The following is a 13,483-nucleotide window of genomic DNA, read 5'->3' on the forward strand; positions in this document are numbered from 1 at the left end:
ACTCACTCTGCAAGAAGCAAATGGAAGATATGCAAAAGATGGATCTGTGATGGTGATTCCTAAAGGTATGAAAACCGATATCCTGGACACACTTGCAGACATCATGTCAAAGATTAGTCCTTATCCTGAGAGGCAACACTATGAGAAGGTTCCCATCCCAGTCTCAAAGAGCCAGGGTCTGGAAAGGGTTGTTACGGCTGGTTCCACAGCCTGAAGTTTAAGCTCGGAAACTATCGGCAGAAGTTAAGTGCAGCTGGATGCCCAGAGGTGAGAGTCAGAAAAAGAAAAGGAGAAGATGCCAAGGGATCACGTGTGAAGAAGTCAAAGAAGGGCGAGGTCCACTACTGTCCAGATCCCCCTGAAGGACTGAGTGCTGAAGACATGGAAGGAAAGCGGAGGATGATTGAGGTACATCATATACACGCATACACATTGTACATACTAGGGCTGGTAACATTCCCCAGAAATTAAATTCGAATATTGGTCTTAAAAAATGGTCCGAATATCGAATATATTCGAATATTATTATTAATTAATTAGTTATTTTTTCCCCGCGGAGAATAGGACTTGTTATTGTAACAGTACTCCATTATATCCAACAGAGGGCGTGCACACCGCTAAACTTCAAGAAAAACGACCAGTGGTAGTCAAACGCTGATTTATTTTCTGTCTTCAGACAAAATCCAAGCGTCATGTTCAACATGTTACATTTAGTGCAACTTCAGTGCAATTAGTGCAAAACTGTACACTCTTACTTAGCCATCTTTTAGAGTTGAACCACTGAACAGGAGGTTGAATTGGCCCACAGCTCACAGTTACAGAAATGAATATTAGCCTGTAGAACATAAACAAACATTAAGTAGGCCAGCAGCCAATTGTAAACAGTCAATGAAAGTATTTGACATACTGTTCATTTATGCAAATTGCAAAACAAACAATTGCAAAAACAGAACACCTTTCACAGTTATTAGGCTGGCGTGTAATAGGCTATGCCGACATAGTTGCCTACTAAATGAAATAATATTTTAGCCAATGTCATTTTTCACAAGTTAAATAAAATCAACCACAACTGAAAGAAACAAGCAGGCCACAAATTAACTCAAAACACGACTGGTGGACTAGGCCTACAGATTGTTCGCCAAAAATACCAGACGGTCTACTTGTTCAGCGGCGAGTGCGGAGCGTTTTTTATTGACAATGTTGCCGGCTGAGGAAAAGACGCGCTCTGATCGTACAGATGTGCCGGGTACCGTGAGGTATTTTTTCGCAACCTGTGCGATGTGCGGGTACCTCGCACTGCCTGTAGTTTTCCACCACTGGAGAGGGTCTGCGTCGGGAGGCAGCTGTGGCTCTCTTTCGTAGATGACTAGCTCCCAATGCAGATCGTATTCAGCAGCTCTTGTCTGCTGCGGGTAGACTTGGGAAAATAGATCACCCATTGCAGAAAGGGAACTTTTGCAGGGGGCTTCTGGTGGGGCGGGCAATTCTGACCCTTCTCCTGACTTCTCTGCCGCTGCTATAGCTGTAATCTCGGCAAGCACTTTAGCATGGACTTCATGTTGCCTTCCATGATCTAAATGACCCAGGCAGTGGAAGCGAGGGTCAAGATAACTGGCTGTGTTCAGAAACATGAAGACGTCACCGTCTTCTGGGTAGCGCTTATTTAGATCAGCCGTTATCTTTGCCTTCATTTCTTTCAGAGCTGCAGTGTCGCCGTCTGTCTCCTGTCTCAGATGAGACAGAAGAACGTGCTTCATTGGGAGAACAGCTGACGCTGTCGGGTATTTATCGGTGGATAAAGCCACTGTAGAGACTTTGAATGGCCTGAGAATGTCCTTTACCTGCAGTAGGACAAATGAATAAAAAAAGAAAATCCATGAAGAGCTGTGCCTATTGCCTTTGCCATAAACTTCAACTTGGCACATATTTATTAATTACATATAAATTAAATAAATGAATTAATATAGCTCACCTTTTCCAGCTGAATCCATTCACTCGTGGACAGCTCAAGGTTGGACAGCTTTTTGTCAAAGATGACAGCAGCCACTGGTGCTTGTTGCTCCAGAGCCCGACAAATCATGTCGTATGTACTGTTCCATCTTGTCGCGCAGTCGTTGATCAGTTTGTCCCTTTTCAGCATTTGCAACTGCTTCTGCTTTTCTTCCAGGAGGTAACTGGCGGTGGTTGAATGGTTGAAGTAGGCAGCAGTACGTTTCAATCTGGCAACACTGTTCTCTATAGATCTCACCCCTAGCCCCTTTCGGACAGCTAGGTTAATAGTATGTGCGAAACACGGCACGTTCATGGTCTTCATGTGCCTCTCAACTGCGTTCACATAGTTAGCTGCATTATCCGTTGTCACGGCAACGACCGACTCCAGCTGCACGCCAAACTCCTGCAAACCATTCATAATAGACTTCGATACGTTCTCTGCTGTATGACTTTCTCTGAGCTCTCTCGTTTTAAGCACATAGTCCTTCATCTCCCAATTCTCTGTGATAACATGGGCAGTCACGGTGACAAATGCATCATTGGCAAGGGAAGTCCATCCGTCTGTGGTCAACGCTACGGCTTTGTCCTTGATTGTAATTTTCACTGTACTGGCGGTGGCATCATACAGTTTAACAATCCTATTATTAACAGTTCCACGGGAAGGGACTTGATAGCGTGGATTTATTTCGTGGATAAATTTCTGAAAACCTACGCCGTCAACTATACTGATTGGCCGCATGTCTTTGCAAATGAACTCCGTTAACTTTTTAGTGATGGCCTCTTGTTTTGCAGCGGGAAGAGAAGTGGTCGGGCTGTAAAACGCTATTAGCTTGGGTTGTTTGGGAAGCGGGCCGTCTGCTTCGTCTTCACCAACTTTGTTCCATTCGGTCGGGTGAACAACTATTAAATGCATCCTCAAATTTGTGGTAGTCGAGTGATATGCCAGTTCCGCATCGCATAACTTGCAAACAGCCTTGGATTTGTTGACAACTTTACCTCCAACTGACCAGAATCCAAAAAAGCGCCAAACAGTACTTCTTAAATTATCTGGCTTAACAATCACTTTGTCCGTGGTGGAGTTCTTGACTTCACCGGATTCCATTTCGCCGGTTTGTTTTTCGGGCTCGCTGGTTTGTGTTTCATACATTTTCATACATTTATCGGTGTCTACAGTGAGATGGGGAGGTGGAGGTGGTGGAGCGCAGTCCATGCTACCTTGTTGTGACACGTGACTGCAGCTACACGCAGGCCAGTAAGCGACGCACCATGGGACACAACGGAGGAGAGTCAATGCGCGCGCTGCCCTGAGCAATAAAATATATATTTTGTAAATTATTCGAATATTCATTTTCACGTTCGAATATACATATTTTTCCCATATTCGAGGAATATCCGAAATTCGAATATTAATTTACCAGCCCTAGTACATACACATCATATCTGTCTAATATTACTACATAACTACTAACTGCCTACATTATACTGACTACCTGTACTTTGGTTTTGTGTCTGTGAAGCCTACTATTTTTTCTTAGTACGTGTCCTTTGTGCTTGTGCAATCCAATCCAAGTGGAAATGCTGAATAAAGACCCGGATCACCAGCAGATAGAGGAGCTGATGTCTGCCACATTCTCCAAGCGCAGAAAGGAGATCGTAGGGGATCGACCTCTCATCGGGGATGTCATGACCAGATGGCCGGCCATGTTCTGTGAGAGACAGGTATCATAATAAACAACTCGGCCTGAGATTAATCACTTAATCCAATAATGTTTGACTGGAAATCAATGTGTGAGCTTCCCTCAAGGAAGTACTAGAGCTGGATTACATTTTTGCATTGAGTCTTGCTTTGCATTTACAATGAGTCTTTTGTACATTATTTCCACAGAGAAAATGTTGGATACTGTACTGTGGTTCGTTCAGAAAATGTTGTCTTTTAATCTGAATGGTTGCATGATTGTGCATACAGATAAGTGAGAAGATTGTGTCTAGTTAGTATAACTGAGTGGACGAAAGCCTTTGACAACAGACAACATACGCTTACATTAGCTTGGTGATGCTATGCTTTGTATATCTGTTCTCTAAGCTCTACCTTTTTGTCTTTTTTTTTATTTGTCTCCTCAGGTTCGGGCAGAGTTCAAAAGAGTCGAAAGCACAGACCTTCTTGAGTCGTTCCTCGACGGACTTGATGACCTGGTACCAAGACTGCTGGAAGTGTGCGACGCTGCAACTAAGTTGGGGAAGAAACCTGCACTGAAAGCCATTTTGGACTGTCTGAAGAAAGATGTGAGTGGACGAGCTGAGAATTCTAAAATTGGGCACCCGGTGTTATGGTTGCAATAAAATCTCATCACTGCTTATTTTTGTCTTGTAGGACACAAACGAAAGGAGAAGGACTGCTGCTTTGCTGGGTCTGCCACACTACCTATCCGAAGAGCCATCCGACATCATTAGGATGTGTGACGTGAGATCTTTTTCTGTCATGCATAACAGCCAACATACACACAAAACCACCCACATATAGACTTGTGCACACACACAAGATTTAACACAGATATTGGATTATATCCAATCATGGGTGCTGATAAAGTCCTGTGGCAACAGAATAGTGGTGATGTGGGGAAGAGCGAGGGGCAGAATAGTGGTGATTACAGGAGGGAGGGGTAGATCAATGATGTGGGAGGAGAAGGGAGGGGTAGAATAGTGATGGGGGGAGGACTCAATGCAATATGCACATCCCCAGATCTGAGTGGACACTGAAGTTTTTTTTTAATCTATCACCCCTGCAGCAACCTCCCAACATTGCACCTACAATGAACTTGCACACTCACAACGGAAATCCAAAGGAGACTCTCTTATTAACCTGAAAGCATGTCAAGGTTTATGATGACAGAGACACATGTAGCTTTGCAGCGCATGTACTTCTAGACCCAAACATACACTATTCTTTTTTCCTGCTTTTCAAGGCCCATGGTGATTCTCTTTCTGCAGCCATGAAGGGGATGCAACTTGGCCTACTGATGGCTATGAAGGTGAAAACCAGGATGCCTTTCCATGTGAGGTCTTCAATGTGGCAGTTGTGGATGAGGAGACCATTTTACTACACAACTTCATGGATGTGCCATCCAGGTTCGCCATGCTTCTGGGGATCATCTACTGCGTTAAACTTGAGTACCCACGAGCCATGAAGTATTCCTTCGAGTTCCTTCAGAGGGTAGTGATGAAGATCAAACCAGATCAAGCCCCTGCTAGAGTCCATGATGTCCGAAACAAGCTGCTTATGTATAAACTGTAAACCGTGCCCCACTCGGGAATGGGATGGTAATGCATTTTTTTATTTGTTTCTGTTGCATTGCATTCCAAAGTTGTAAAAGTTTTATTTTTTATTTGTTGGACTGAATATTGTTCAAATAATGTGGTCTGTATTTAACTCTGGTCCTTTTAAACCCATAGCCTTGTTGATCGAGGTTACCGAGTGCTGTCAGTAGGCAAAATAACGTGAACATTTGGCACAATATTGACAGATTTATCAGGACAAGAGCTAAAGCGAAGCTTTGGAGGCAAGTTAGCTTTAGCTGCCGTTCTGATAACTGTCAATATTGTGCCAAATGTGCACGTTCTTTTGTCTACTGAAAGCTCTCTGTAACCTTGATCATCAAAAGCTATGGGTTAAAAACGAGTTGTCCTTCAGATCTAGAGTGTGTATGTATATGTAGGCAAACACCCAGATTGGGAAACTACTGCTGTACTGTTCATACTACTGCTGTACTGTACTAACTTGTATTGGCTTAAAAATGTTTTTGTACTCAAATTTGTGTTTATATTGTTAAGTGAAAACAAAACATTATTTTAGATAATCTTAACTTGATAAGCTGATTCAAAGACATTATTTAATTGAAATTACAAGGTTGAACCCACTAATGAGGATAAGTGTACACCATGCATATTGATGAATAAATCACATTCTTTAATTAAAATTTCAAGTTGAAGCCACTAATGGGGATAAGTCAACAGAATTCACATAAATTAGTCCACTTTATTTTGAACTTGCAAAGCAAGGTTGAAACAACAATAACTGTACAGTCATGTTGACTCACAGAAGGCAATTCAAAGCTTAACTAGACTCAAAATAGTGAGTTTTTACTTGAAATTTTAAGGTAGCTGGGAAACTTATGATTTTAAGTAGAACCAAGTAGTCTGTCCAACCTAACCACTGAGCCAATAAACTGCAACTCAGTTTACTACTGTTATTTAGTGATCAATACTCCCAAGAAGAAGCGAATGCTACCCTGTAGTCACAAAAAAACCGTAGTCAAGCTAAAATCTTTGGTCGTGATTAAACCTGTAGTCACGATAAAACCATAGTCACGATAAAACAGTAGTCACGCTAACTCCTGTATTCACAATAAAACCTGTAGTCACGATAAAACCTGTAGTCACGATAAAACCGTAGTCACGCTAAAACCTGGGCTGTAAAATAAAGGCCAACACATCCTCCTGTGGGAGCATGTGTGCCATTATGCAGGTGGCCAAGATGGGAGACAGAAACAAAGGTAATGACGAACCAACATCACTCTGGATGCTGCCAGTTTAGTTGTGTTGGGTTTCCTTCTTTCCTCCGTGCTCTCCCCCTCACTTTGTAGTCCCGTCTATCCGGTCTTGATTATTGATTGTCCCAAGGCGATAAGCCAAGACAGACAGCAGTACAGATGAAAATATGACCGCAGCAGAAACACTAGAACACCTTTGTGCACCAGCACAGGGTGAAACAGCGCGGTATCGACGCAGGATCCAAACGTACACCTCAGAGTGAACGTGATACCGTGTACCAAACAGGTCTAGAGTGAACAGCATACCCTGTACCAAACAGGTCAGAGTGAACTTGATACCCTGTACCAAACAGGTCCTGAGTGAACTTGATACCCTGGACCAAACAGGTCCACCTCGAGGTGAACATGATACGCTGTACCAAACAGGCCCACCTCAGGGTGAACGTGATACCGTGTACCAAACAGGTCCAGAGTCAACGTGATACCCTGAACCAAACAGGTCCTGAGTGAAGGTGACACCCTGTACCAAACAGGTCCACCTCATTTTGTTAATTAATTTCGTCTTAATTTCGAACAGAAAAATTAAAAAAAGCAGGTATGACACATGAAACAAATACACGTAACATGAAGCAACAATAATTATAAAGTGTCATGAACAATATTTATACAATAAATGTAGTGTCTGTCCGAAAAGGAGTGTGAGGAAGCTGAAGCTCATGTATTCCCACCCGTAGCAAGAACCAGTCGCCACGGAGGCAAGGTACGCATGAGTCTGCCACCGCCACCTCAAGCCAACAAGGGCCTATCTCACAGAAAGCAGATGAACCAGACACTCTTATTATAGGAGACTCAACCATCAAGGAGATAACCGGTAAGAAGATCAAAACATGCTACTTCCCAGATGTGATGGATAGTGATATCAACCAGAAACTAGCCACAATCATATTGGAAAACCCCAAAATCTCACAGGTTATTGTGCATGCAGGACTTAATGATATTCAAAGAGAACAGTCAGAACTTCTGAAGAGGGATTACACTGATCTATTGGACACACTGGACAAAATACGCATTAAGTCATTCATCAGTGGACCCATACCAACAGTTGACAGGGGAATAAACAGATTCAGTCGTCTACTTGCACTGAATACATGGCTTTCCAGAGTTTGCAATGAAAGAGGAAGGGGCTTTATTGACAATTTCAACTTGTTCTGGGGGCGCAAATATCTTTTCAGAGGGAGCCCCCCCCCCCCCCCCCGTACTGATAGTAGTCCTGAGTATTACAGAGACAAAAAAGGGTTCAGCCGTAGGCACAGTATAGAGGAAGTTTCGCACAATCTGCTGAACACAAGGTGGCCTACGTCAAAACATGGCAACTTTTGCATTCCTGCTATAACCACTTAGAGAGTAAACAAAGGGAAACTTAGACACACTGCTTACCTCACAAATCTCATACCTTTTCCCTCCAAACCAAAAACAACCCTAAAGCCTATCAAAACACCATCAGGATGGGTCTACTTAATGTTAGGTCTCTTAATGACAAATCATTTTTAGTTAATGATTTTATTACCACTTCTAAACTGGATTTTATGTTTTTAACTGAAACATGACTGGAACAAAATAACAGTGCAACCATTCTGATAGAGACAGCTCCTCCCAACTACAACACCTCTCAACCCATGTTCTGCTGATGATCTTGTAGAAAACTTTAATTTAAAAAATTTGAAAGTCATAGATGTCATTGCCCCTTATAAGGTTAAAACGATTTCTGGAAAGAAAAAGGCACCCTTGAGGAAAGCTGCTTCTGTTACAGCCCAGAAAAAAGAATGCAGGAAGGTTGAACGCATCTGGTGGACAACAAAACTTCATATTCACCATGACATCTATAAAGAGAGCCTTCGTGCCTACAATTTAAAAAGTGCTAGAGAAACATTTTTCTCCAATATCATTAAAACCAATACTAATAATGCATTTGCAACTGTTGATACACTGACCAACCCCCCATTCCACCTAATCTCCATTCCACGCAGACATGCAATGAGTTTGCAGCATTTTATACTGATAAAATTGAAGGCATCAGACGCGCCATCAATATCTCCACTTCAAACAAAAATGTTGGACTACAACCCTGTTCAGGCAAAAGTAACGTGGCAATGATGACATGCTTTAATGTCATAGACTCTAGAACTCTTTGAATTTCTTTGCAGCGTTTCCCGACACTCCTCTTAACATGAACGCGCGTTCACTGCACTAACAACGTTCGTACGATTGTAACTGTCCACTGACACGGTGCTGAAACGGGCTATGTAGGAGGGGGAGACGCAGTAATGTCGCAGGAAAATGGGGTTAAAAAGGTTTTAAATATCTCCCCATCAAGGCCAACAGCAGAGTAGCCTACGAAAAGAATAGACTGCAATAATATGAATGCTAAAGATATTAAAACACAATTGATTAGGCCTAGGCCGACATATCAGTCCTAATCCTGAAGCACTTTGCATACCCTTTTTCACAGCATTTCCCCCCCTGAAATAATTCCATATTACAAAAATCCAAAAAAGCTTGTCTGACAACTACATTTATCTTAATCTGCTGATTTCTGAAACATACTTTGCACAGCAAAGAGAGCCGACTTCATCTGATTCCGCATAAGGTTTCATTGATTGGTGCGCACTCTCTAGTCTTGAATATTTGTAGACATTAAAAATGCAACGTTCCATTTATTCATTATCATTCAAACGCAGAGGCTAGGCATTGACAGACGGCTATTGCTGATCCGATTAGGAGAGCTTGGTCTAGATCCTACCCATATTGTTGGGCAGGATGAAGTAGGCTATAGGTCTTTTTACACTGCCGGTTCGGTCGCAGCTTGGCACACCCGGCGATTTCACCTTCTTATCTCAAGTTTCCTGTGTAAAACCGAGGGGGTCAAATCCCCCGTTCGTCACGGCGCGGGCTTTCTTGGTTCACTGGGGGAGGCGGGGCTGCACACGGAGTCTCTGACCTGTTTAGAATAATTTGAATTATTACAAACTCTCGAATGTTTCAATTTTTTTATGAATGAAGACACCCGCATGCAATAATGAGTTCACGTCTGAGTGTAGACTACAAACGCTATTAACTATTGTCAGGGATGTCTAGACAGGGTACAATAAATAGTGAACCGCAACAAAAAACGCCTGCAGAAATTCTCCGACACCCGCTGGTCTCAGCATGATGCATGTCTACTGTAGCCTATGTCTTCTGTCATTGATCAATATGAGGACATTTTAACCACGATGGTTGAATTAAAATCAGAGGGAGACAGTAAGTGCAGCTCGAAAGCGACCTCCCACACAAGAGTAATGGAATCATTAGATTTTATTATATGCCTTGTGACGTGGCGTTTGATCTGTACATTTCGTCTGCGCATGTATTTTTGGAATTTTAAATTGCTGCAATAAATTATATTGTTGTTGACTTCTAACATCGCTCTATCTTTGCTTTTTAAATCTAACAGTAGTCTATGAGTAATATATCGGCGGTAACCTCTGTTTTTGGTAGCAAAATTGCGCCAGCTGGGCATTCCGTGGTATTGGGTGTGTTTTAATAAAACGCATCCAATACACGGAATGTCCGCTGGTGACGCCACTGAGGCTATGGTAGGCTAACGATGCCCTTAGCATCCTACGAGTACCCCTGGGCCGTTTCCCGAAAGCATCGTTAGCCTAAGTGGATCGTGAAGTGCGTCGTACGAGCATCGTACAGTTTTCACACCGTTTCCCGAAAGCATCGTTGGTAACGAACGTCGTGAAAACGCTCGTAGCCAACGAGGACTCCAGGGTTACTCGTAGGATGCTAAGAGCATCGTTAGCCTACTATAAGGTGACCAGATTTCTGAAATGAAAATCGGGGACATTTTCAATGCGGCGGTGAAAAATCATTAAATATTATCATTATGAAATAAAAAATGGTAGTAGTAAGTACTTTTTCATGTATTTTAACCAGCTTTTATTACACAAAAGGACCTGGTTAATAAATCAAAATATCAGCACCCACAAATATCATGTATCAGTAGCGCACAGCAGTGTCAAAAAACCAAATGTAGAATAAACATCTCTCTTCCAAAGTTAAGTGTCATGTGCAAAGACAGCTGCCAGACCAGTAGCTAGTAAATATCATTCAAGATGTAATTAATAATAATTACCAAGTCATAACATATGAGTTTATTAATATTATACATGACTCAGGGCATCAGCTAATCAGATGGTCTGCATTTATAACTACTACAGTCATTAGTTACCCACACAGCCCGACACAAAATACAGAAGTTAGCCTAACACACACAACTATCACCCATTGATTATTATTATTTTTAACAGAGTCTCATGTTCCTATGCCTACAGGAAAATCATACGTTACCAAAGCAGTCTTCCACCCCCCCCCCCCCCCCCTCTTCCAAAACAGGGCCACATACAATGTCATCACCTGGTAATCTCATGCTAACGTTAACGTTACAGCGTCACTAATGACAGATATGAAAACATTGTCATAATGTTAACGTCCACTGACTTTTATAACGTTACGTTAGGTCTTCAATTCAGATAAACAACTTACTTTAACGTTACATCACTTATCTCTCTCTCTCTCACACACACACACACACACACACACACACACACACACACACATAGACAGCCAAGTCTACTGCCAATTCACACAAAATAAATAAGTTCATACACAACATACCATTTATGACCGCTGGTCTTCTTTTCTTTCCTTTTTGCCGCCTCTAGATTGTTGTTGTTGACGATGCCGCGTCTGGTCGTACGTCCTGATAACGTCTGTACGTCATACGACGTCTTCTCTGGCGATGCGTTAAGTCATTTAACGCATCGCCAGAGAAGAAGACGTCACACACGCTAACCCACAATGACAACCGGGGGAGGGGGGGCACGCACATATACACGCATATACACGCACAGAAGGAAAACCGGACATTATCATCAATTAATAAAAAAAAACCCGGACGCCTCGGACGGGACGTAAAAAGTGGACGTGTCCGGGGAAAAGAGGACGTTTGGTCAGCCTAGCCTACAATAGCCTCAGTAGCGTCACCAGCGGACATTCCGTGTATTGGATGTGTTTTATTAAAACACATCCAATACCACGGAATGCCCAGCTGGCACAATTTCGCAAACAAAAACAGTGGTTGCCGCCGATATATTACTCATAGACTACTGTTAGATTTAAAAAGCAAAGATAGAGACATGTTAGAAGTCAACAACAACATAATTTATTGCAGCAATTAAAAATTCCAAAAATACATGCGCAGCCGAAATGTACCGATCAAACGCCACGTCACAAGGCATATAATAATATCTAATGATTCCATTGCTCTTTTGTGGGAGGTCGCTTTCGAGCTGCACTTGCTGTCTCCCTCTGATTTTAATTCAACCATCGTGGTTAAAATGTCCTCACATTGATCAATGACAGAAGGCTACTGTAGACATGAATCATGCTGAGACCAGCGGGTGTCGGATCATTTCTGCAGGCGTTTTTTGTTGCGATTGTTTGCATTAAGAACTGTAGGCGCTTCGGTGAGGCTGTGATGAAGAACACCATTTATTGGACCGTGTAGACAGTAACGAACATCCCTGACCATAGTCAATCGCGTTTGTAGTCTACACTCAGACGTGAACTCATTATTGCATGCGGGTGTCTTCATTCATAGACAAATTAAAACATTCGGGTGTATGCAATAATACAAATTATTCTAAAGAGGTCTAGACTCCGTGCGCAGCCCCGCCTTCTCCAGTGAACCAAGAAAGCCCGCGCCGTGACGACCGGGGTTGACCCCCTCGGTTTTACACAGGAAACTTGAGATAAGAAGGTGAAATCGCCGAGCGTGCCAAGCTGCGACCGAACCGGCTTTGCAGCGTAAAAAGACCTATGGCCTACATCATCCTGCCCAACAATATGGGCAGAATCTAGACCAAGCTCTCCTAATCGGGTCAGCAATAGCCGTGTGTCAATGCCTAGCCTCTGCATTTGAATGATAATGAATGAATGGAACGTTGCATTTTAGACTAGAGAGTGCGCGCCAATCAATGAAACCTTATGCGGAATCAGATAAAGTCGGCTCTCTTTGCTGCGCAAAGCATATTTCAGAAATCAGCACCTAGTTGTCACACAAGCTATTTTTGATTTTTGCAATATGGAAGGGGGGAAAATGCCGTGAAAAAAATGTACGCACAGTGCATTCAGGATTAGGACCGATAGATATGTCGGCCTAGGCCTAATCAATTGTATTTTAATATCTTTAGCATTCAAATTGTTGCAGTCTATTCTTTTCGTCGGCTACTCTGCTGTTGGCCTTGATGGGGAGATATTTTAACGCTTTTTAATCCCATTTTCCTGCGACATTCCTGCGTCTCCCTAAGTACGGAGCCCATTTCAGCACCGTGTCAGTGGAAAGGTACAATCCTACGACTGTCGTGAGTGCGGTGAACGCGCGTTCATGTTAAGAGGAGTTTCTGGAAACGCTCCAAAGAAATTCACGATGGTTCGCAAAATCCATCGTGAGAATGATCGTACGAGCGAAGATCCATCGTTATCGGGAAACGAGGCCCTGGAGTCCTCGTTAGCTACGAGCGTTTTCACGACGTTCGTTACCAACGATGCTTTCGGGATATAGTGTGAAAACTCAACGATGCTCGTACGACGCACTTCACGATCCACTTAGGCTAACGATGCTTTCGGGAAACGGCGCCCAGAATGGATCTTCCCAATATCGCTATGGTTTTTGCCATTTCTGCTTTAACGTGATTAATCTGTGATTTCCAGTAGATTTTGTGGTTTAGGATCACACCCAGAAAATTTATTTCATATGCTCTTTCTATACTTTTTTTGTTTTATGATTTCCAAATAGCATAATCTTTGTTTTGCTTAAATTAAGAGACAATTTGGTG

General features: G+C 42.6%; 1 protein-coding gene across 1 annotated transcript; it reads left to right on the forward strand.

Moving 5' to 3' along the window:
- Window positions 1-305: 305 nt before the first annotated feature.
- LOC307091820 (uncharacterized protein) lies at window positions 306-5,866 on the forward strand. The gene is made up of 5 exons (XM_079758636.1): window positions 306-408; window positions 3,563-3,711; window positions 4,114-4,275; window positions 4,364-4,453; window positions 4,956-5,866. Exons 2-5 carry the CDS (start codon window positions 3,568-3,570, stop codon window positions 5,175-5,177), a joined length of 618 nt encoding a protein of 205 aa, XP_079614762.1. The 5' UTR covers window positions 306-408; window positions 3,563-3,567; the 3' UTR covers window positions 5,178-5,866.
- The last annotated feature ends 7,617 nt before the right edge of the window (window positions 5,867-13,483 follow it).

Source organism: Pollachius pollachius (assembly GCF_949987615.1).
Source record: "Pollachius pollachius genome assembly, chromosome: 2".
In the NCBI taxonomy this organism is placed as follows: domain Eukaryota; kingdom Metazoa; phylum Chordata; class Actinopteri; order Gadiformes; family Gadidae; genus Pollachius; species Pollachius pollachius.